The sequence below is a fragment of the Pseudonaja textilis genome, chromosome 2, assembly GCF_049901715.1.
Source record: "Pseudonaja textilis isolate UNSWEBS1 chromosome 2, rPseTex1.2, whole genome shotgun sequence".
Lineage (NCBI taxonomy): Eukaryota > Metazoa > Chordata > Lepidosauria > Squamata > Elapidae > Pseudonaja > Pseudonaja textilis.
Window position 1 is genome coordinate 241,190,822 of NC_141991.1, and position 25,445 is coordinate 241,216,266.

Sequence of the window (25,445 nt, forward strand, 5' to 3'; positions counted from 1 at the left end):
CTTTAATACCAGCAAGAGCCTGAAACAGCACCTTCCCAGCTGCTCCTTTTCCATCAGAAAGGATCGGTCCCAGTGGGAGATCTCTCACAGCTGACTAAGGCAGCAAGCACACTCAGCTCTGCTATAAATCTAAACTGCATCATATTTGCAGAACACTTTTGAATGGCTGCAAAACAGAAAGACGAGGAGCGGAGGGGGTGGAAAACCACAGACACAAACTCACACAGAGGAGTGACTTCCTCTCTCTTTTCCCCACCCTGTCGAATTGCCCTTGTTATGCTATCAAAATTCTCAGGGCTGACCACATATTGCTGAAATGACTCAAGGAAGGCATGTGCGTGTGCACACAGTTAGAGAGACAAACACACCCAGAGAGAGAGGGAGAGAGAGAGAGAATGTCTGTGAGAGATTTTGTTCATGTAAGCCTCCCAACGTCTTTTGACTACTACAAGTAAAGAGTAGGATATCACTTATCACTCTTTCTTCCCTTCTACTGAAAAGTAATTTAAATGCTCCTCTTTCTGTCTTAGCAATCAACACAGATATCAAGTTGCCACTGCAAACAAACCGCAAAGAACCTTCTTCGACCACATTCAAACTTTTTTTCAGGAGAGAAAAGGAAAGAGATTCTTACATGCACAATTCAAGAGGCACCACCATCCATCTTCCTTGTTCCTGGGTTTTAGAAGGCAGGGCAGGCGATAAAAGCTGGAGCAGGGGTAAGCATGAAGGATTGTACAGAATTTGAGTTAAACTCCATGCTAAACGATGGCAGCCTTCCAGTGTGAAAGTGAGCAGTGTTAGAAAGGTTGAAGTGCCAGCAAGAAATAGAGCTCTGCTTTGTTAGGAGCCAAGAAACGTCAGAAGTACAGACAGATGGACTGGGAACCCAAAATTAAACAATGCCCAAACTTGATTCTGCTCTGAGTGGTTGTTAAGAAAGGGGTGGGCAGAAGCAGACATCCGACAGTTTCAAAATCTGCGGGCAGCACGAATTAAAAACTGGGTCAGTGAAACTAAAGTGTTTATTACGGAGATAAAATAAAACCACTTGGTTTTCTGCATAAATGAGAACCTCGCAGCAAAAGCTAGAGAGAGAGAGAGAGAAAACACCATGGGAATATCCACCGAGAATGATGTCCTAAATATTGAAGACTTAAGCATTCTAACGATTTATTTCACGTGAGGAAAGAATCAGTTTCCAAAGGGGACAAAACTTTCAGTAATCAAAATACCAAAGGTCAGCAAAATCCTATGTTTTGTTAAACATGCAAGAGAAAAGCAGGACTAATAACACTGATCAGATCATCTCCCACTGGTTTGAATAAAGTCTGTAACAATCTTTAGCATATTTAACACAATTTGAGGACATATTTTCATCTGATTTGATTAATCAACCAATTATGATACTATAACTACATTTGTAACTTTTCTCCAAAGGCTTCAGTGTTTTAAGCACTTACAAATACAAGTTTGGGACTTCAGAGAGAAGTGATTGGTGATGAATACAAGCTAGCAAAGAACAGTTGAAATTCCTGCTTAGTTCTCATTTTACTCCAAACCTTTTTGTATACTCTGAACTGTATCTATAGGCTCCATTACTTACAACATGGTATTCCTAACAGTGTAGATATCTGCAATAACTCACAATAACTGTTCATTATAATAAAATCAGAGCAAAATTCCCCAAGGAAGGGAGATGAGAGGAAAGGAAGTACATAGATTAAAAATAAATAAATGGTACTTAACATTCATTAGACCATAAATAAAAGGAACATTAAATGCATTTTTAAAGATAGGTCTGGTTCAAATTATAAGCTGAAACATCAGCAACATAGAGACTACATTGCCAAGTAGGTTGGACTAAACAAAATTGCGAGCTACCATAGAAAAGCACCTACATTTATTAACTACTTCCTGGACGAAGGATAAAACAATAGCTCTTCACCTGAGTGGATTCATATGGAAGCTTGCAAGCCACACCATACTTCAGTATTTATAGAAACCAAGTGCATGGCAGCCAGCTCAGGTTAGTTGACTCTTTGTTAAACTGGTCTCTCATCAAACCTTTTTCAACATCCTCTTCCTGGACCCAAAGCCTAGGCATCTTACTGCTTAATTGAATTAGCTTGTTTTCGACCTCTCTACTAACTCTCATCCAGTAGCAAAAATGAGTTACCACCATTAAGTCCAAGGTTCTGAAGGGCTTAATAGCTATTTGCTATCTTCTTGTCAATCTGAGGAGGAACTGTATTTATTAGCCTCTTACCACTAATGCATATTACATCTCTCTATGACCCACTTTTAAGAAATATTTTTCCCAGTGGAGAAAGGGAGAGAAGGAAAAATGAAAGGTATGGCACAATGTTCTCGTGCATAAAATCAATAACCATAAGGGGGGGAAATACTCACCAATCTATTTTCATCAAACACTTCAAACAGCAGTCTATGATTAGATGGATTTACCTATAAGGGAACAAACAGAGAAGTCTATAAATCCAAACTCATTTGGCTCTTGCTTTTCTTTCCCTGATGAGACTTGTTTTAAAAATGGAGGTTTATTTTCTCCAAGAGTTCCAAATTGGATGTTAGGTCATATATTCCTTAAGTGAAGCCCCAATATTTAGCCGAGTTTGGTCAATCACAAAAAAACTGAACAAAGTCATATCTGATCAGGATTGGATATGATGAGAGAAGCTAGGATACCCCAAGATTATAAGTAAATTGAGAAGTTGAAAAAAAAAAAAAACTATCAAAAGGTGTCAGTGGCCAAACACTTCTTGTTCCCCCACCTCCGCAAGCAAGGCATAAGGCCAGACAAGTTGGGAAATGACTATTCCTTTGATGTCCATTGATCCCTTTGGAGCTGTTCACAGCCCTTTGTTGTTTTTGCCATCCTGAACAATTTTGATGACTCTACTAGTTACACCTGATCTCATATCATTTCTACATATATTAAAAGGCATTGAGCCCTGGAAGTCCCCATTCATTACATCATTGTAAGAAATGTCCATGGAGTCCTACTCTTGATTTTCTACTCTTCAACCAGTTGCTTATCCACAAGAGGACTCTGCTGTGTTATTTCCCTGCTGTGTTATTTCATAGCAGTTGAGCTTAAGGTCAAGGTAAAGGGTCCCCTCACACCTATGTGCTAGTCGTTTCCAGCTATAGGGGTCAGTGCTCATCTCTGTTACAAAGCCGAAGAGCCAGCGCTGCCTGAAGAAGTCTCCGTGGTCATGTAGCCGGCATGACTAAACCCTGAAGGCGCATGGAACGCTGTTACCTTCCTACCAAAGTGGTCCCTATTTTTCTACTTGCATTTTTACATGCTTTCGAACTGCTACCGTGTTTCTCATAAAATAAGGCCGGGTCTTATATTTTTTTGAGCCCCGAAAAAATGGCTAGGCCGTCTTTTCGGGGTGATTTAATTCCCCCCCTTGCATCCTCATCTAGAGCGCCCCGCGGGCAGCCTCGCCACCAGCCACTCCTAACGGGTGATCATGGTGAAGCGCAGAGAGCTCCCTACTCCCACCAAATACCTTTGCTGCAGACCCAAGACCTTTGGCACCCGCCGCTGTTGCTTTCCCGTCTGCCCATTCTGCCGCCATGTTTGGAAGTGCTGCTTCCGTGTTTGGAGTGCCGTTGCCATTTGGAGCACCACCGTCATGTTTGGAGATCCCACTTCTGCGTTTGGAGCTGCCGCCGTGTTTGGAGTGGCGGCGGGTCTCCAAATGGTGGTGGTGCTCCAAGCAGCGACAGTGCTCCAAACATGGACGCAGCAGCTCCAAATGCGGCGGCAGCTCCAAATGCGGACATGGCAACTCCAAACAGCAGCAGTGCTCCAAACAGTGGTGGGGTTCCAAACGCGGAAGCGGCAGCTCCAAACGCAGTGGCAGCTCCAAACAGCAGCAGTGCTCCAAACAGCGGCAGCGCTCCAAACGTGGAAGCGGCAGCTCCAAACGCAGCGGCAGCTCCAAATGCAGAAGCGGCAGCTCCAAATGCGGAAGCAGCAGCTTCAAACGGCAGCAGTGCTCCAAACAGCAGTGGTGCTCCAAACGTGGAAGTGGCAGCTCCAAACGTGGCGGCAGCATGGGCAGAAGGGAAATCAACAGCGGCGGGCGCTGAAGGTCTTGGGTCTGCCGCAAAGGTGCTTGGCAGGAGTAGGGAGCTCTCCGTGCTCTACCATGATAGCCCATTAGGAGCAGCTTGTGGCGAGGAATTGCTCCTAATGGCAAGTCCCCCCGCCCTTCCCCCCATTTTGCATGTTTTAAAATAGGCCAAATTTGGGGGGAGGGGCTTAATTTGATTTTATGCCTAGAAAATATGCTGGGTCTTCCTATTGGGGGAGGTCGTATTGTTGGAGAAACACAGTAGGTTGGCAGAAGATGGGACAAGTAACAGGAGCTTACTCCGTTACACAGTGCTAGGGATTTGAACCACCAAGCTGCTGACCTTTCTGATCGACAAGCTCAGCATCTTAGTCACTGAGCCACCACGTCCCTTATAGCAGTTAAGCTTACTGAGAAGTCTTTGATGAGGGACTTAATCAAAGGCTTTTTGGAAAATCTAAGTAGATGATATCTGCTGGCTTGCCCTTATCTACTTATTATCAACCTCAAAAATACTTTTGTAGGTTATTTAGACAGGACCTTCCCTAGTGAAATCTTGTTGGATATTCTACGCTTGTGTCTATAAATGTTTGATATTTTATCTTTAAAAGTAGCTTCTGCTATCTTCCCCAGAACAGAAGTTAAACTGACAGGCCTACAATTTGCTGCATCTCCTTGTGAATCCTTAAAAATTGGACTTCCATTGACCAACATATAGTTTTCAATTATAGTGGACAAGCGTAGAGACATATTTCCTATTTCAATTTGGAGGTCTACAATTTCAGCTTTAAATACTTTAGTAACCTTGCAAGTAGCTATTGTGGTGTGCCAATTGCTCCCTTTGTCAATAAGGCCCAGCATTTTTTTTTCTCTTGTCACCACTGTATGATTCAGTTCATCTGATTCCCTTCTTGAGAGCAGTAATTCAGATTTAGGGAATGGCCCCAATTTTTCTCCAATGCAGACAGAGGATAAAAATTGTCCAGCTTCTCTGTAATTTCCCTTTCCAGTATATCACTCCTTCTTCATCCAAGGGACCAATGAAGCTTATTTGAAGAAGCTTAACTGGTGTGGCAATGTACTGTTGTTGTTGTTAGCTGCAAAGTTGTGTCTGACGCATTGTGACCCCATGGACAACATTCCTCCAGGCCTTCCTGTCCTCTACCATCTTCTGGAGTCCATTTAAGCAGGCCTACTGCTTCAGTGACTCCATCCAGCTACTTCATTCTCTGTTGTCCCCTTCTTCTATTGCCCTTAACTGTTCCCAGCATTTGGCTCTTCTCCAGCGAGTCCTTCCTTCTCATTAGGTGGCCAAAAAATTTGAGTTTCATCTTCAGGATCTGGCCTTCTAGAGAGTAGTCAGGGTTGATCTCCTCTAAGACTGACCGGTTTAATTATGATTTTATTTTTAATTTTTACCCCTCTACTGTCTCAAGAGCTCTTTGATCCCACTCCTTGGTTGCTAAGCAACAGAAAGTCCAGAAGCTAGCCCAAATCAGAAAAACATTCAAAAATACATTAGAAACCTCACCTAATACATGGATAAACTCCTCTACATGTCTCCTTTTTATGACCAATAAGCTTCCGAGTTTAGCATTTTCTACTTTTTCTCTGCCCTGAGCAGTTCCAAGAAACATTACTAACTTAACAACTGAAGTGATTTGTTTAACAACTGTGGCAAGAAACATCATAAAATGGGGCAAAACTTACAGTCTTGCTTAGCAAAATAAATTTGGGGCTCAATTGTGGTTGTAGGTTGGGGACATTAGGATTACAACCTTAATTGCAAGCTAGATGCTACCACATGAGCCCTCAGACACTCCTATAAAATGTAAATAGTAGAGAAATACAGCTGAATGAAATTATATTGTTGTTAGTTACACAATCAGCCAGCTGTTTTGACTGGATTAAGCATTTTATTCCTTTTCCAAAGGCCTAGTATAGGCTGGTGTTGTTTGATGCTGTTAAAAAAAAATAACCCTAACCCTTTGCTATTGCTATTATGATTCTGTCAATGCCAACAATGTTCAAGTCGTGCTCCAGTTATTTTGGGATTGTACCCAAGGCACCTATCATGATTGGTGCTAGCTTTGCTCTTTTTTTGCCACAGTAATTCTACTTCTATTTGCAGGTCTTATTATCATCATTTATCCAGCCAACAAATGCCAGTCTTTGCACCGGAGTATAATCTTTTAGTAAGTGGGTAGTGTGATTGTGCATGCTCAATTTCATGATGAGGCAAGTCCCTACAGATAAGAATCATTTCATTAGAATGCCATACGAACTATCACATTTCTGATATACTTGTGGCGTCTGGTATTTTTCATCATCCGTCAATTTTATGTTCCAGGTTTCTATAACTTGGCAAAAAAGCAGTACATCTGCAAGCGACAGATTACAGGTTTGATTCCTTGCATCTTTCAACAGGAAATAGGAATGATAGTACTTTGAAGATGCCAGGGGTTCAGTCTGGGATCTCTTATAAGCAAAGTAGAAGCTCTGTTCTTGGCTATACAGATAGTCCTCATTTAGTAACTACAATTGGGATCTCCAGCTCGGTCATTAATAAAGGAATTACTGAATAAACAGCAACTGTGCTGATAATCTTACTGCAACTTTCCTTTACTTTACAGACCTGGAAAGTTCATAAATGCCAATGGCCACTAACAAGACAGTTGTTAAATGAGGACTACTTGTAATTCCTCTCACTGTGATAGTCCTAATACCTCTGAGTTTAGGGGAAGCTTCCATATGTAACACTAATTATAAATTGCCATATCTTTTTTGTTTTTAAATTCAGGCTAAAACTGAATTAACTTCGGGGCTCTTTCAGATATTTGATGGTTCGTGAAATACAATGCTATAATTGGCAATAGATTAGAATCTATTTTACTGAATAGATGTCATCACATCTAATAGCTGCAGGTAATCTTTCTTCCTCATTCTTGCTTTCCTGGGGTAAACATGTCCTACAAAACTAGTAATATTTGACACACACACACCCATCCACAAATCAGGGACAGCTTTACTATTTTTCTTTGTAGCCTTATCATTTTATGAATTTCATCAAAATACTTTCAGACAAATACCAAAAGTTGGATAAACACTTTGAATTAACCAACTGTATTAAAAATATGGGCTTACTTGGAAGCAAGTTCTACTATGCCCTAATGGGACTTATTCCCACGTAAACATATATAACATGGCCATTTCAGAACTGAATCCTATGAATGCTTACTTGAAAACAAACCCCAGTGCAATTAACTAGGTTTACTCTGCAGTGTGGGAGTTCAGCACTGCAAGCTTTATTCATATAAAGTGCAAACTGACCAGACAAAAATTCTGCTAGAAAGATTCCCATGTATTAAACTTTGTTATGGTTGGAATGGAAAAAGCTAAGACCAGACACTCAGAGCCAAAACAATTCCTAGGATTGTGCATTACTAATCAAAACAAATTTGATCCACTCTCAACCCTGTTCCTCTCCTCCCACCCTTTTTCTAGCCATTCCTTAGTATTAGAAAGATTTAGTGTTACTACAAAATATCTACAGAAATCTAACCTTACTTCTCACTGTTTAATGCTACTATAGAAATCTGATTGAAAACCATTTATAATGTTACTGAGACAGTGCCAAAATACTGTTTCTAAAACACTGAGCATAAAGCAAGCCAATTGGATAGACACCGACAGACTACTGAAAAAGACAGTAGCAATTCAACATCTTACAATGCCTCAGTCTGTTGGCAGACAGCTGCTCCCAAAGATTAAATTTAAATTGCTTAAATTTTACCTTGCCCTTTTTCTGCATGAGTGTTTTTTTTCCCTTTCACTCTCTTTTTAAATAAAATTTAAGAGAAAAGTGAAACAATATACTTTTTCATGTTAAGGGACTTCAGTTCACTAAGCTTGAAACAATGTAATTTCTAGATAAGGAACACTTCTTACAGCATAAATCAACTCCAAGTAACTGAAGAAGACATTTGTTGGAGACAAAAGAGTTGGAATGTTTGTGTGTATATAAGAAAGTCTCACTTATGGAAGGATAAACATGTAATGTGGAGGATACAGAAGTAATACAAAGAGTGAGAGTTGATAATCCTGGAATCCTGAGAATATGGCACATGACTAGGGATGTCTTCACTAGCACACACTAAGAATCTGGATCACGTATGTTGCAAGAAATTATGTTTTTGTGGCACATTTGGGCATGACCTAGATGATGTGAGCTATCTTATAGCCCAATACTCTCTCTTTCTTCTCTTAATCTATTAATTAATCTGGTAGATTAGGAAACATGCTACTCCAAAAGCTGCAGATTACACAGGGCCGTGATGACGAACCTATGGCATGTGTGCCACAGATGGCACACAGAGCCATTTGTGCCGGAACGCGAGCCACGGGTTTACCTCACTGCGCATGCACGAAACGAGCCTATTTTGGGGGCTGAAGAAGCTTTCATCAAGCCTCTGGGAGGCCGAAAAAGGCCTCAAATGGGCTGAAAATCAGCTGGGAGGCACAGTGCAGGTAAGGGGCCAGTGTGGGGGTGGGATTGTGCACACATGCATGGGGGGCATGAGGAGGGGTGCATTGCCTTCTGAGTGCTGGCACACAATTTTTGGCACAGGAACCCAAAAAGCTTAGCCCTCATTGACATAGGTACTATAATGTAAAATTAGAAGGCACTAGTGTGGATAAGTTTTAAAAAACTACCAAAGCACTATATGTCCCAAGAGGCAACTGGACTTTCTGGTTTTTTGTTAAAGACGTTTAGCTTCTCATTCCATTCCCCGCCATCCAGTCAGAGCTGAAGAAGCTTCTTGGATGAGAAGTGAAACATCTTCAAAGAAAAAACAGAAAGTCCAGTTTTCTCTTGAAAAAGCACTTTTGAGACAACCATGATCTGGATGACTGAGAAAGCACTATATGTTATAAACTAACATTTTCTATCTCCCACTGGTTTTGTTTAAGTCAGGGGTGTCAAACTTGATTTCATTGAGGGCCACATCAAGGTTGTGTTTGACCTCAGGGGACCAGGGTGGGTGTGACCAGTTCAACACCACTCGTGTCGGGGGCGCCTGCGTGGCCCTAGCGTTCTGCCAATGAAAACAGGCTCCTGAGCTCTGTTTTCATTCGCAGAGGCACCACGGGCCATTCCTTCGCTGTTTCCAGGGCGGTCCTGCAAGCCAGATCTAAGCACCCTGTCGGCTGGATCTGCCCCCCGGGCCTTGAGTTTGACACCCCTAGTTTAAGTGAAATGAAAACACGAAAGACGTTCTAATAATGGGGAACCATGTTTAGTGGTAGTCATAGTAAGACTACATACATCTCAGATTTTATCCCAAATATTTAAATCCATCATCCTTAGAAAGAAAGCGCAAATAATACTAGAGTGGGATGGCTTGGAATGAAGCGATTTCCTGCGTTATTACCCCCTCCTATGAAAAGCTCTCCCATTGAATGTGCATCTTGCAGCACTGGGATTGGAAATTCCCGTTCTTATTTGAAACGATCAGGGACGAGCACGAGGAGTCTCGGTTATCCAGTACCTTGAAAGTATGTGATGGCTTGTTGGCCTGACACACTTAAGCCAGCTCTCCAGCAAGTACACCATGGTCCAGTAACAATTCAACTACTCTTGCCACTGAATAAAGGCTAGCAAGCCCTCAGAACCCCAGAGATTACAACTAGAGTTTCCTATAACTACCGCCATCAAAGGGACACGTGTGGTCAATTGTGTTGCCAAAACTCTTGCACCTTTGTAAGATACAACACTTCAAAGTATTCCTGTCCATCACCCAAGAGTAGTATCCCTTCTGATCAATCTCTAACAATGTACCCAACCTTGCTTGCATAAGTTCTTGAGATGTCAGGTTATGATTAACCAGAAAGTGGCTCAAAGAAGAGACACGACAAATCTGGAAGATCTAGTTAAATATTTGGAACTTTAGATCTGGTTAAAATCAGGGTCTTTTCTCATGCACATATACAATTTCAGTTCTCGTCTCTGTAAATAAAGAAAAGAAACACTAATCTAGCAGTTTTTGACATCTTTCAACCTGGTTCATCAACCTAAATTCCGACTTGTACACGAGGATCTGGTTCTTTTTAATTAAACATGGTTGCCTTTTTAAAAAATCTTTTTCTCCATCGCTCTCTGTTTATCTTTTCTTTATTCCTCTGCTCCGATTAAAACTATGACAGTTAACTAAGAAAATGGAATGAAAACTATAACATTCTGGCTACCATCCAGAGCTATTTCTGAGGCTACCTAAACAGACCACATAACTTTTTGGGGGCAAATTAATGGTATACAAGCATTACTGAACAACGTTCAATGTAGTGTAAAACTTCTTAAAAGCAAAACTTACTCTAAAATAAAATTCTTCGTTCCATTTTGGATTCAGAGTCTGTAAGAAAAAAAAAGAGGTGGAAATTTTACTAACATAACCCTTTAGAAAATGCTGCAAATATACAGTACAATTTGTGTTGAATTACAACAGAGAGAGGAAGGAGGGAAGGAAAATCACTGGCACAGCTTTCATCAGGAATAAAGACATTGTTATCTAAAGGCTTCAAATTCATTTGCTAACCAAACTACTTGTGGGAGGCCTTGTGAAGTGGGATAAACCAGAAATAGACACCACTATTATTAGGAGCTACTACACAGTGGGAGCTGATCAGTGATGACCTGGGCGGAGATGTCTTAATAAAGAGAGTTAAATATTTCATTATTAAAAATTCTTCAGCTGTCAATGGGGGAGTTACTGGAGGATAAGGTGAAGAATATGCCAGTAGAAAGATTACCCCCAGTCACATTATTTACACAAGCATAATTTATACTCTCCACTCTAAAAAAGGAAAGGAATTCCAAGAGATAAATTTCAAAATATGGTTCAATAATCTTATTTAATTGGTCTGACAATTAACGCATTGAGAGTACCCGAGAGAACTTATAAGAGAAATCTTTTAAGCAAAAAAAAACAACAGATTTTTTTAAAGCATGAAAAACACTTCAATTTATATATTTTTCCAAATAGCAACAGCATCATGAGATAACAATCTTTTATTCATTTTTAAAGGCCAGGAACAGAACAAACAAACCTGATAAACTCGGTTTGGTAATTAACCTGAGAAAGAGAATGCCAACATTAACAAAGCCTTAATATTTATGATTGCCTTCTTTCTGATGTGTAGGAAAAATGGAGCAAGGCATCTTTCCATTTATCTATTTAAATATGTATAATTTAGAATGTTACCTGATCTTGAACCAAGACTATTAATAACTGTAGTGACTAAAAGGTGAACTGTGGCCTAATATTCAGTGAGACCATATCAGAATTAATGTTACACGTTCTCTGTCACTGAGATTGAAATACAATGTCCTGAATCATTGATACACCATGCCAATGGAATATTATTAGTGAGCATCTACCTACTACACAGGGCTTGCTGCCAGATTGATGCAAAAATTCAAAGCACCACCAGATGGCAGCAAAGATACATAAAACTCTTAACACTTTTCTGCCACCTACTGTCCCTCTGGATTTCTGATAATCCTAAATTTTGCCGCCTAGATTTTCTATTCTTCAAAGTCTAGCAGACCAGCTGGTGGATTTATTAATAAAGACTTTTGCAAAGGCAATTTCAGCTTTATGGAATTCTTGGGTATTTTTGTTATTTATTTATATCCCATCTTTATTATTTTTATAAATGATTCAAGGTGGCCAATATATCTAATACTCCTCCTTCCTCCTGTTTTTCTCACATCAGCAGACTTGTGAGGTCCATTGGGTTGAGAGAGTATGACTAGTCCAAAGTCACCCAGCCAGCTTTCATGCCTATATAGGGCAGGTCTGGAAGTCAGGATCTAGTATCCAGCCTAAAGCTTTAACCACTAGACTGGGTGTCAGCAACCTGCGGCTCTTTGGGCCCTCTGCTGTGACTCCCTGTTGGGTGATCCTACCACTGGCTGGTCCCGCCCCTCACCTTCCCCTCCCAGTCACTCCTTACCTGGCCTGAGAAGATAATGAGAGGGAGGGGGGAGGAGGGGGGGACCCATTTCCCACAAAAAACACCAGGAGCCACAAAACCTGCCCAGGTAGGCGTGATTGGGGGGAGTCACGTTCAGTTCGCTATGTCCATCCAGGTTTTGAAGCTCCCAAGTGTTCTCTTTTCTGTGGGAAACAGGTCCAAATGGCTCTTTTGAGTGTTTAAGGTTGCAGGCCCCTGCACTACACCAAACTGGCTCCCAGATTAGAAATAACTGCTCTTTTTAAAACACACAAGAAATACAGGTTTTCAAATGCATGCTTATTACTTCTACTTACTTTTTTAATAGTTTTTGTTTGGACCAGGGCAAGTTCTCGGTTTTCATCTGCTACATACAATGACAGTTTCACGTACGGATCACTGCAACAGAGAAACCCGCTGTTAACATTACATTAAATAATTTAATTTCCTAAGACATTGTTAAGCTGTTGTATTTATTTACTTATATGAAATTTGTATTGTATAGCTGAAACCAGTTCAACTCCCCGAGGCTTGCAAGAAAATGAATAAAATAAAATATCGACCATAATGAGAATAAAAACAAGCATTTAAAAAACATCAGTGACTCACACTCATGTATGCCCACAATTTAAGAAATTCTCTATGACTCTCTCCTTAATACCAGAGCCTCAACTCAACAAGTCAAAGCCAACAGCAACAGTAATAGCAAAAATAACCTTGAAGACCAAATGATGAAGGTGAAGATCACATCCAGAAGCCCTCTGGAAGAGCTCAGCTTGTTCTAGCTTCTAGAAGTCCACTATTGAGGGGACCACTCTAATTTCTAGAGGGAACCTGTCCAAAGACCAGTTAACATAACTGGAAATGTTTTCTAGCCTCAGAATACCTCATGTATTACAAAAATTTGATGCATCTGTATGGCTTTGCTTATTGGCCTCAGGCCTGGATGGAAGTCATCCTGGAAGGGTTACTGGATTAAACAGAAGATTCCACCTCTTCTCTACTACCTTAGCTGTTTTTCTGCCAATGTTAACATCATATCTACTCGTCTACTGTTTTAATCTTTCATAATATTGTTTTATCAGATTGCAAGCTGCCCAGAGTCACATGACAATGACATGGGCGTCATACATATTTCATAAATAAATAAATATGATTCTGGCAAATGGCCATCTAAACAATTCTTGAAAACCTCCACTGATTGAACACCTATAACTTTAAGCTGTTCCATTGGTTAATAGTTCTCACAGGAAATTCCTCTTTAGTTCAAGTTGGATCTTTCACTGTTAAGGCTTCCTCTCGTTGTAATTGTGTTGCTTTTTTTGTATTTGACAAGTTACTACTCTCTTTGCAACTTTTTATAACCATCCTCATCAACACTTATAGATTTTGATCGGCCTTATTAATCAACTTCAACCTGCTCTTCTGCATAATGCATGAGAACAATTTTTAATTTTCTCACAACTGACAAATCCAATTAGCTGCCTTTTGTGTATAGAGAGGCTTCTACTTCAATTCATTCCAGAGAATCCTGTTCTCAACTCTGAACCTCTTTCACCAAGCAACGTTCTGGAAGGCTTCCTAAAATACAGTTTTTGTTCCTCTGTAAAGCCATTCTAATATATTACCCAGCAGACCACTGGTTTGACTTTTCTTACAAAGCAGGGAGCTCCCTTGGCAAGCAGGATTTAAAGAGGAGCTGACACATTTGGAGAGAAGGAGGGGGAAAAAATGGCACCCCTGGGATTTAATATCCATCGATTGATAGAATGTCATCAGCTGAGAAACACGGCTCTAACTCACAGAAAATATTTTCTTCCCCTTGGCTTTATAAGTAGCAATGCTGTAGCTAGAAATCAGGAAGCATATTTGCTATGTCTATCTTCATGCACTACAGTTTTGTTGCTACAGAAGTCCAGAGTTTGAAGTCTTTGCAATGAACAAAGAAGTAGTTTGTAAGGGAAAAAAATCCCAATAACTGTTGAGTAAGTCAACAAAATGTGAAAAATTAAAACATGTTTGCTGGGTTTATACATCATGCTGCCTTTAATCATAGGTAAAGGTAAAGGTTCCCCTGCACATATGTGCTAATTGTTTCTGGCTCTAGGGGGTGGTGCTCAGGGACGGTAGGCATGATTGGTGCTCTTATGCACGCCCCCTACAGGCCTCTTAGGAAGGGGGTGAGGTCAATAGTAGACAGTCTAAGGTTAAAGTTTTTGGAGTTTGGGGAAGAGTCAGGTAGAGTATTCCTAACATTGACCACTCTGTTGCTGAAGATGTATTTTCTGCAGTCAAGTTTGGTGTGGTCAACCTTGAGTTTGTATCTATTGTGTGCTCCTCTATTGTTATGATTGAAGCTGAAGTATTCATTTGCAGGTAGGACATTGCAATGTATGATTTTATATACTATATTTAAATTGGACAGGAGGCGGCGTAGTTCTAGATTTTCTAGGATTAGAGTTTTAAGTCTGGTGGCATAAGGTATTCTACAATGAGTAGAGGAGAGAACTCTTCTTGTGAAATATTTCTGGACTTTTTCAATTGTGTTAATATCAGATACATGATATGGGTCCTAGACTGATGAACTGTATTCGAGTATAGGTCTAGCAAATGTTTTGTATGCTCTAGTTAGTAGTGTGATGTCACCAGAGAAGAAGCTACGTAGGATTAGATTAACAACTCTTAATGCCTTTTTGGCTATGTAGTTACACTGGGCTCTAGCACTTAGATCCTTTGAGATGAGTACTCCAAGGTCCTTGACAAAGTCTGGATCCTCAACAAGGTCTTGACTATTTAGCCTGTATTTTATTTTCTGATTTTTTTTGCCAATATGTAAGACATTTATTTGTTGAGATTTGAAGTTGCCATTTGTTTGACCATTCTGATACATAGTCAAGGTCTTTTTGAAGGGTAGTAGTATTGTCTGTGGTGTTGAATAGCTTTACATCATCAGCATAGAGAACGCAGTTGCTTTTAATATGATCACAGAGGTCATTTATGTAGAGTATGAAGAGAGTTGGTCCTAAAACACTGCCTTGGGGGACACCACTGTTGACAGGTACAGAATTTGATAGGACACTCCCAATTTTGACCATTTGTTGTCTTCTATCCAGTTATGTAGGTGTCCAGAGACACCATAAGATTTTAGTTTTAGGAGTAGTTTGTCGTGTATCACTGAATCAAAGGCTTTAGAGAAGTCTATGTAGATTGCATCTATTGCTTTGCCCTGAACGAGTTGTGTAGTCTATATGTTTTTGCAGTGTAAGAGTTGTAGATTACAGGATAGGTTTTTTCTGAAACCAAATTGTTTATGAGAGAGTAGGTTGTTTGTCTCTAAGTGGAGGATAATGGTTTGGTTAATAATCCATGACTTTACAGGTGACGCAGCATAAAGAGATTGGTCGGTAATTTTCAACTCGGCTGGGGTCTCCCTTTTTGAAGATGGGGATGACCGTGGCTTGTGACCATAGTTTTGGCAAGGAACTGGTCCTGAAAGATTTTTCAAAGATTATGCTTAGAGTTTTGGCTATGGCAGTGGATAGCTTTTTTAAGTAGTAGGCACATATTCCGTCTGGTCCAATAGATAGGGATGGTTTTAGATTGTGCAGTGCTTTTTCAACAATGTCTTCTGTAAAATCGATATGTATTAAATCATTGTAGTTGTCTGTGGTTCGACTAGGAAGTGCTGGGCTTGATCCATTGCTGTTAACAAATACTGAGCCAAAGAAAGTGTTAAAGAGGTTTGCTTTGATGGTGTCGTCGTTGCAGTCTTTGCCATTAGGTCCTTTCAGGGGTGCGATTGAGTCTTTTAGTTTGTTGCTTACAAAACTGTAGAAAGCACGTTGAAGGTTTTCCTCTTGTTTAATGTGATAATTAGTGCATTCAGTTTTTATCTGGTGGCATAGATTTTTGTATCAGCTTTTGAAGTTGGCAAAATGACCAGAATTGTTTTTTCACCAAAGTGATCTCTTTTTGGATTTTTGGTCATGTGGCTGGCATGACTAAATGCCGAAGGCGCACTGAATGCTGTTACACCTTCCTACCAAAGTGGCCCCTATTTTTCTACTTGCATTTTTACATGCTTTTGAACTGCTAGGTTGGCAGAAGCTAGGACCTGTAATAGGAGCTCACTCCATTATGCGGTGCTAGGGATTCGAACTGCTGAACTGCCGACCTTTCTGATCAACAAGCTCAGTGTCTTAGCCACTGAGCCACTGTCTCCATTTAATCATAGTTTACTGAATAAATCATTCTTGACTAGGTTTACACAACATGCTAAATAAAATCCAGATTACATCTGAACCTAATCAGTCATAACTGGTCACATCTCATCATTCATTAAACGACTCATTCATAAGATTTATGATCTTGGTTGACTAGCTTGTTATGATAGTGGGTGAACAAAGCTGTTAGTTGGATGTTCCTGTCCTGATTATCTTAACACCCTTCTATGTTAAGAAGAATGAATGATGACACTTGCTTCTCAAAGCACAGAGTCCATGTGAGCTAAATCATCACATACAATGTTATAGAGATAATGGATGAAGTTGTACTCATTTATTCCTCCATCTTGGGACAATTTGGTCACAAGTTAATATCTGCCAGAGGACCTGTATTATCTGTTCGGTTGAAGCTGATGTTAAACTCCAGTAGGCCCAACTTCTCCTGTGCTTCTTTGATTATCATTGGCATGAACCTTGGATCTCAACAGCATGAAAGGTCCAAGCCAATGCTTTAAATTCTACCCCCTCCCACCAATTAAGTTTCTCAATCTTGACCACTATAAAACAGATGGACTTCAACTCCCAGAATTCCCCAGCAAGCATTGTAAGGCTGGGGAATTCTTGGAATTGAAATCCACTCGTCTTTAAGTTCCCATGATTGAGCAATGCTGGGTTAGTAGAATCAACCACCCTTTGTTGTCAGTGGTGATGACCATCAGAGTGATGGATATGACCTATCTCTATCATGATACCAGGCCTTAAATCATATTGAAATAGACCTAAATAATTCATTTAAGAAATTCTGCACTTGATGGATGAACTGAGTCCAACATTTCTGGCTCAAGGTTTTCGTTTCATGGTGGCTTTACTGCAGATGTCTAATTGAAAGTAATCTCATGTCTCTAAGGAGAGAATTGCAAATTGTCCCGCATGACTTGCACTCTGCCCACTTCTACTTAGATTATATAACTTTCTTATAGAAACTATGGGTGAGCTGCCAACTAAATTTGCTTATTTTGCTTTTCCCTCCCAATTTTTTCCTATGTATCTTTTTAAAATATAATGAAGTCTTACTTGCTCTGAGAAAAATGTAATATATACAGAGCCAAGGTTGGTATATCAGTTAAGGTGCTAGCTCAAAAACCAGGATACTGTGAGCTCTTGTTTCATCTTAGGGATGAAACAGGACTGGGTAATTTTGGGCCACTCAATTGCTCTCATCCCAATCTACTACCCAGGGTTGTTGTTGTGAGGAAAAGAGGAGGAAGAAGGAATATGATGCATGTTTGTTGCTTTGAGTTACTTTTGAAGTTTTTTTTTTTTTTTTTTGCTGTTGTGTAAACCTCTAGAACAGGGGTGTCAAACTCAAGGCCCACAGGCCATTTCCGGGCCACAGCGTGTTTAGATCTGGCCCTGGAACAGCAAAGGACCAGACTGTGGTGCCTCTGCCAGTGAAAGCAGAGCTCAGGAGGGCCGTGCCCAGTCCTCGTGAACTCTGATTTCACTGGCAGAGGGTTGCAGGAGGCCATCGCAGCCAGAAATGGAGCTCGGGAGCCTGTTCTTGATGGCTGAGTGCTCAGGCCACCACAGGCACCCCCGACATGAGTGATATTGAGCTGGCCATGCCCACCTTGGCCACGCCCATCCCATCTCCCCAAGATCAAACACCACCCTAATGCAGCCCTCAATGAAATCGAGTTTGACACATCTGCTCTAGAACATCATCCCCCTGAAGTGAGATCAGCCTCCATCAATCCTTAGACCTTTCTGGAAAGCCCTCAGAACATGTTTGCTTTTTTCAACCAGATCTGAGGAACCCCTGATGGGACATAGCCCTTGTACTGGCTGCATGCATGAGATTTTAATTAACCCTCTCACCATATTGACTATACTTTATGCTGATTATTTAATTGCCTTAATTGGTTTTTATATTCAATTTTAAATGGTTGGTTTTGTTGTATGCCACCCAAAGTCACCTTCTATGAGACGGCCAGTCAAGCAAATTTGATTGAATAAATAAATTAAATATGTATTTTAAAGAGGCGTCTCTTAATGCTGGAAAAATCTCCTCTCAATCAGCATCCCTTTATCTCAAAGTTATATAAGTTTCCAACACTGGGCCATGACTAATATACAAGTATATTTAAACAGTTATGTAACGGTGACTTATCTGTGCTGATTTGCAGATCATTCTGTACAGAAGCTCAGAAAAGTTAAAGAAAAAGCCATCAATACAGATGATTTAGGTATCATGTAGGATGAATGAATTGATCTAAGACTGCTAACTGAACTGCGAGTATCAACCCTGAAGTGGACCTGGCTGAAGCCATCTTGGAGGCTTCAGGGTTGACACACAGCATTGGGAGAGGGGAAATAGTTGGATGGGGTTTATAGCCAAAACAATACAGTTTTCCTGTGGGAACCAAGGACATTTTCACAGGTGGCTGGCCAGAGGAGGAGCCGGTAACCCAGCAACTAGCCAGCTCCTGGATTGGACAGCGTGAGCAGTGACTTGGGGGAATGGGAAAACTTTTACTTTTAATTAGGTGAAAGCCGCAGAAAATCTCAGAGTCGACTTTCACCAGTTTGTGCCAATATGATGTACCCAATAAACTGTTTTTTGAGGAACTCAGGTGCCTCCAAGTTTGTTTTCAATGGGTGCATTACTTGGAATGCTGACAGCCAGTCACTAAGTACACATTTATGGAGCTTCTCCCTGTAAAAGAAAATCTGTTTCTATGCATATTTATAACTGAGGTTTAGCAAGTCTCCAAATTGTAAATATATAAAATTAAGTTCAAGGGGGAAAAAGTTTGTTGCAGCAAACTTTTCTTATTTGTTTTTTTTCTCCCGATGTTTTGACTACCATTTAGATGCAATCTTAAAACAAAACTAGCAGATTCCATACCTGCTTTTCCCATCCTTAAAAGCAACCCTAAAAATAGTTTATTTTGGCTTGGCATTGACAAAGGCAAAGTGGAGCCATGAAATTTGATTTGCTTTGAAACAACTTTTGAGGTGAAATTCAAATCAGGATCTTTCAGAATTATGGTTGGCCCTCTTAGTTGCTACGTATACATTAAAATGCTTAGTTGTTCCAGACTGAGTACATCTGAACTCATGGCACTTTAAATAGCCAGAATGATTTTTCAATTTATGTTTTATTTATCAAATTTATACTTGCTGCCAGGACAAGCTGCAAGCTGAGGGATTTCATTCTTTTGAACAGGTGAGTTACTAGAAATGCAATGCTTTCACACTAAGAATATATTTAATATGGTAGTTTCAAAATAGTTGTTTGCCCCTTTCTAAATTCTTACTGTTGGCTGAAGCTACTTGGTATACAAATTACAGCTAAATTTCATATTTGGAAAGTTTCTGCATTGCATTTTAAATTTCACGAACAGCAGGAATATTTTAGAATAATTTTGTGACCATAACACTGAAATATTGTATGATTTCAGCTTTACTGATTTTGGAAATTAACAGACAACTCTGCTGCTGCATCTTCCTTAGTTAATTTAAATGCACACATTTTCTTTCATGAAAAGATATTTTTGAATCTTTTATTTATTTATATCCTGCTTTTATTATTTAAATAAACAATTCAAGATGGTGAACACACACAGTACTCCTTCTTCCTCCTATTTTTCCCCACAACCACCACCATGTGAGGTGAATTGGGCTGAGAGAGTGAAATATAGGAGATGAAAGAAATGTTAAAATTCCAATTTTTAATAATAAAACAACTTGAATCTGCAAATATATTTAAGTAGGTTCTCTTAAAAACCTCATTCTGTTCAAACGATTGAATTAAAGGAGCTTCTGAATTTGAAGATTTCATTCGTCACTACTGCCCTTGAATTTATTATTCATCTTCATCCATCTATTATTTACCATCTTTCCCACCCCCGAAATATACATGCTGCTTTCTCCTCTTTCTAATACACCTATGAGCTAGATTGGTAGGAATGAAGACTGGCTCCACTGCAGAATTCTGTACATGAGCCTAAAACTCCAGAGTTTCTACCCAGCCTTCCAGATAGATTGGCTTCCGCTTGCCAAATTCCCCTACAAAACTGTGTTCTAGTCCAACATCAACCCACTACATCTCTAACTTTTACTATAAGCCATCTAAAGAAGTTTAATCGCTGCATAACCTATTTTCCATAGAGCTGTCTCGAGTGTCCAGGTTGGGAGGAGCTCCAGTCTCGGCTCTTCCAGGCTGAGCTTGAAAATTGAGGAACGCCCCCTCACCGTCACATGGTCCTCGGGCACTCCCCAGGTTTTGCTCAGCCTCGTGGCTAACAGGCTGTTTTTCCCTTGCTCCGGTCGTTCAACATTCTAGGCCTCTTCTCTCATCGCTTTTCACGTGGATCACGGCAGGCAGCGCAGGAACTCAGGTTTGAACTCCCCAGGGAGTGTTTTTAATATCCGAGCCGTTTCTTTAAGGGGAGAAAGCGAGCGCGAGCGCTCCCCGCCGTTTGCCGCCTAATCGCTCCGCGCGAGGCCGCTTCGTTTCTGCCTGCCTCTCCTCGCCTTAGCCGCCGTTCCCCCCGCGACGCCTTCTAGCCCAGGGTGCGCTTCCCTGGTTCTCCCAAGGGCTCTAATCTTCCCTGGGAGTTTACCGCCGCTGGGGCTGCCTCCGTTACTTGCGGCCTCCATCTTGGGCCCCCTGTGGCATCCGCCATCTTGGGTGTGCCTGGGCGGCCGCCATCTTGGGTGTGCCCTGGAGCGGCCGCCATCTTGGGTGTGTCCTGGGCGGCCGCCATCTTGGGTGTGCCCTGGAGCGGCCGCCATCTTGGGTGTGCCCTGGAATGGCCGCCATCTTGGGTGTGTCCTGGAACGGCCTCCATCTTGGGAGTGGCCGCATGGCCGTCCGCCATTACTAGAGGCCCTTTTACAGGCCGCAGCCTTAACTGACTATTAGGCAGCCTGGGATTCCCTTGTCTCAGCCTGTCTTTTATTCTACCAACAGGCCTCCTGTAGAAATAGGGTCTGTTGGCCCTGCAGCTTTTTCCCCAGCAGGCGAAGTAGCAGCTCTGCCCCCTCACCCCTTCCCGGTCCGTCCGGCAGGGTAGCTGCCTGGCGTTCACCTTTCTGGCTGATTGGTCTCTGGGCTAGGCCCTGGTTCGTACCAAACCTCTATTTTAAACAGAAAAATTTTTTTTACTAAAAGGGGGCGTGGAAGCGTGCGTTGGGATTCCCGGCCTCCCGTAGGCCGCATCCAGACCTGGTTTCAGCTTACATTATTCCCTTCTGCCTGCGGCCCCAGGGTCATTGGTTTTTTTTTCAGAGGCCTACCAGTAGGCCGCATTGCTTCCCTGACTCCTGGGCAGATCCTGGGACTGCTCAAATACCTTGCAATTCTGCCTAAGTCTCCCCAACTAAGGAGTTAGTTGCTTGCCATGTCCCTTCCCGGTTCGCCCGGCAGGGACAGCTTGGCGTTCATTCTGGCTGATTGGCCCCGGGCTAGGCCCTACTTCCCAACACGTTACAGAACAATTCTGTGGCCTTGACAAAAAGGGGTGCAACACGAGCACTGGGAGTTCCAGCCTCTGCTTAGGCTGTACCCAGACCCGTTAACCGCCTCGCATTAACCAGAAAATTTTTTTTCCTTTTTCTCTCCTCTCCAGATGGCAGACGACAATACCTCTCGTGGCACTTCTCTGAAGGCCAAGGCCAAATCCCACCACCTGCGCAAACAGGCACAGGAACCATCCAAAGCTTCCCAAAGGGATGCCCTCAGGCGACACAGGGCCCTCGAAAGGGAAATTGACAGACGCTCTCAGGAGTCAAGCTCTGTGTCCCGGGACCCTTCCGTTCCATCAACCTCCACCCATCCTCCTCTCCCCTCCCCTCCTGCTTCTGCTTCTCCCCACAGCCTGGACAGGCCCCTGAGGTCACCTTGCCCACCACTGCTGTAGAACTGCGCCCGGAGGAGTCTCTCCCATGGCGGAAATACCCAAAACCTAATGCAGGCTATGGAGCTGGCCATCCGGCAAAGGGTAGCGCAACAGATGCAGCAGCTGGCCGGTCTGGCTCCTCGGCCCGGCCCCCGAGGCCCTAGGATCAGCGGCCTCGCATGGTCAGGCAACTCCCAAGAGGACTTAACCTTACCTTTGGAGTTGGAGGGAATGGAGGCCCAAGAACCCGGGGACCCTTCCCTCTTTGGGGACGCAGCAGGACCTTGACATGAGGTCCCTCATAGGCAGTGAACTCTTTTGGGAACAGGTCCCCTAGAAGGGGACATGTCGGAGGACGAGGGCCTCCCTCCAGGTCAGCCAGCGTTTCTAGGGCTCTTTAAACCGCACCTATTTAGGTCCCTCCTGTTCAAAGCCAGGACCACCTCGGGCCTGAACCCCCTCCCCACCCACCCAGCGGCGGCAGGGGTTCCTCCCGACTCTCTCTTCTCTCAGCCCGTGGCGAAACTGAGGTGATCCCTGTCCCGCCCATATTCTCAGACATGGTTTCTAGGCAGCTGGCCTCCTCGGGGCCCCCTCCCCCAACGCCCAGGACAAGCGGTTTTTAACCTGGAACCGCAGTTCTCCACCTTGCTCGACCCCCTTCCCGTGGGCGAGCCCGTGGTGGCCTGGTTTCCCGCTCTACTCCCAGCGACTCACTCGATGCTCTCCAGCCCGAGGACAAGCGAGCTGAACTGGCCCTGTGCCGCTCACCTCTCTGACGCTTGGGCAGTCAGGGCTTCCACTGCCGCGTCGTTTTTCACCAGGTCTTCCATCAAGTGGCTCCAGCAGCTCAAGCAGCATGTCCCCACAGCCAATCTCAGGGCGCACCAGGACATTGCCAAGATCCTGGCCGCGGCCGAGTTTTCGGCAGACGCCACCTTCCAGGCGGCAAAGTTCTCCACCAGGGCCATTTCGTCCCAGGTTACCGCCCGCCGTCTACTCTGGCTCCGCCACTGGCAAGCGGACGTTAAAAACAAGACTAAGTTAGCAACAGCCCCCATCTCTGGGGGAAGTTATTTGGACCGGTTCTCGACCCATTCCTGGCCGAGACCCGGAACAAGCGCAAGTACCTCCCTTCCCTCTCTAGGAGGTCCAGCTTCAGAGGCTCCCCCTCTCCTCGCCAGGGTTCTTCTCCTCCTCCTCCTTTGCCAGATACTACCGATCCTCTCCCTATAGATCTCCCTACCGAGCGGAGCGGATGGGTCCGGAGGTACTTCTTCCAGGAAGCCCTCCCGGGATCCGGGAGAGGTTCGCTCCGTGTTCTCGATAATGCAGTCGCCCTCAGGCGCTTGTCCTTAAAAAAAAAAAAAAAAAAAAAGAGGAAGGAGTGCGAGAAGGCCTTCTCTACTCCGACCTTTAACCCCTGCTTGCAACAGGCTCCTACCCCAGGAGCACTCTTGTCCTCCTCACCCTGCCCTGGGCAACTGGTCGGCAACACATCTACCCCCATTCAATGCTAGCCGGGGTCCCTTCTTGCGCTCCCGGGCCTCACACAGATCTCTGCGCCTCCCCTCCTTCTCTCTGTCCCAGAGTTCTCCCAGGGGAATTCCCAACACGGGTCGATCTTCCCAGTTTCTTGAATCCCGGTCCCAGTGCACACCTGTTGGCCTCTTTGGCGGGACTGCCTCCCGGATAGCTCCGCCTCCTCTTTAGGCCCCTTGTTGAGACATTCCAACATCCAGGGTTTCTCCTGTTGGGCATGCCTTCCAGCGGGTCATCAGGGTTCCAGGAGAGATTCTATTCCAGACGGGGCCCCACCCGCAGGACTAGCCAAGCTTTGGTATGTCCCAACCTGGACACTCGAGACAGCTCTATGGAAAAGGGCGTTGGTTCTTACCTGATACGCTTCTTTTCGTAGAGCTGTTGAGAGTGTCCAGCCCACCCGTAGGCCGTCTGGTGGGAAACCTGGCTGTTCGACCGAGCAATCTAATATATTTTTTTCCTGAGTGTGATGAGAACAGGACTTTCCTTCTCGTCTGTGCAAAAACCTGGGGAGTGCCCGAGGACCATGTGACGGTGAGGGGGCGTTCCTCAATTTTCAAGCTCAGCCTGGAAGAGCCGAGACTGGAGCTCCTCCCAACCTGGACACTCTCAACAGCTCTACGAAAAGAAGCGTATCAGGTAAGAACCAACGCCCCTTTTCATTGAAAGGATTTATCTCCACCGAAAAGTAGCCAAATAAATTATTTTGGGGCATGGACCTGTTTGAGTGATGCTCACAGGAGGATCACAAATCCTATTAATGCCAGAGCATAGACAGAACACCCACAGTACTCCTTCTTCCTCCTATTTTAGCCCTGTATAACATGGAAAACATTTAATCAAGCAAAGCTATCAAAGAACAACAATCTAGTTTTCCCAGTCTTCTCAAGAAAGAAGGCTTCATTTTTTTTTTGTTCCATGGCTGATTTCAGGGTGTAAGAAATTAGCTCGGCTGCATAAAGTCCAAGTTCCTTATATGTTTAAGTAGTTTATTTTAACCACTACAATGCATCTGTGGACTTCGAGGGAGGACAAAAAAGAGTATTTATGCTTTTGAACTTTGGTGTTGGCGAAGATTCCCAAAAAATGCTGTGGACAGCCAAGAAAACAAACATCAAACAAATCGATCCAGAGTTCTCAGCTTGAAGCACAAATGACCAGGCTCAAATTATCCAATTTTAGACATATTACGTGAAGACCTAGTTCTCTGGAAAAGGCTATAATGCTGAGAAAGGTATAAGAGATGAGAAGAAAATGACCTGCAACAAGGTAGACTGACTCAGTTACAGTGGAAAGGGGTGCACTATTGTGAGAACTGAAAGACTAGGTTAGGGACAGATCGTTACGGAGAAAATCTATCTATACCAGGGGTCTCAAACTCGATTTCATTGAGGGCCGCATTAAGATTGTGTTTGACGTCAGGAGCTGTGGTGGCCGTGGACAGCTTGACACCACTCATGTTGGGGGAGTCTGTGGTGGCCGGAGTACTCTGCCAGCAAAAACGGGCCCCCGAGCTCCATTTCCAGCTGCCAAGGCCTCCTGCCACCCTCTGCCAGTAAAAACGGAGCTGCGGGGGGAACATGCGGCCCTCCCAAGCTCCATTTTTGCTGGCAGAGGCACCGCGGGCCGGTCCTTTGCTGTTTCTAGGGCAC

General features: G+C 43.1%; 1 protein-coding gene across 13 annotated transcripts in view; it reads right to left on the reverse strand.

Annotated features, from left to right (window-relative positions):
- Window positions 1-25,445, reverse strand: part of NEDD4L (NEDD4 like E3 ubiquitin protein ligase) — a 301,315-nt gene that overhangs the window by 135,729 nt on the left and 140,141 nt on the right. For 12 of the 13 annotated variants that reach the window (XM_026715378.2, XM_026715363.2, XM_087927430.1 and 9 more), the window contains 3 exons: window positions 12,440-12,521; window positions 10,481-10,519; window positions 2,413-2,466 (listed from right to left, as the gene is read on the reverse strand). In XM_026715378.2, coding sequence (XP_026571163.1) covers window positions 2,413-2,466; window positions 10,481-10,519; window positions 12,440-12,521 — 175 coding nt within the window. Of the gene's footprint in view, window positions 1-634; window positions 829-2,412; window positions 2,467-10,480; window positions 10,520-12,439; window positions 12,522-25,445 lie in introns of those variants that run through there. The other variant, XM_087927435.1, reaches the window with a different exon arrangement.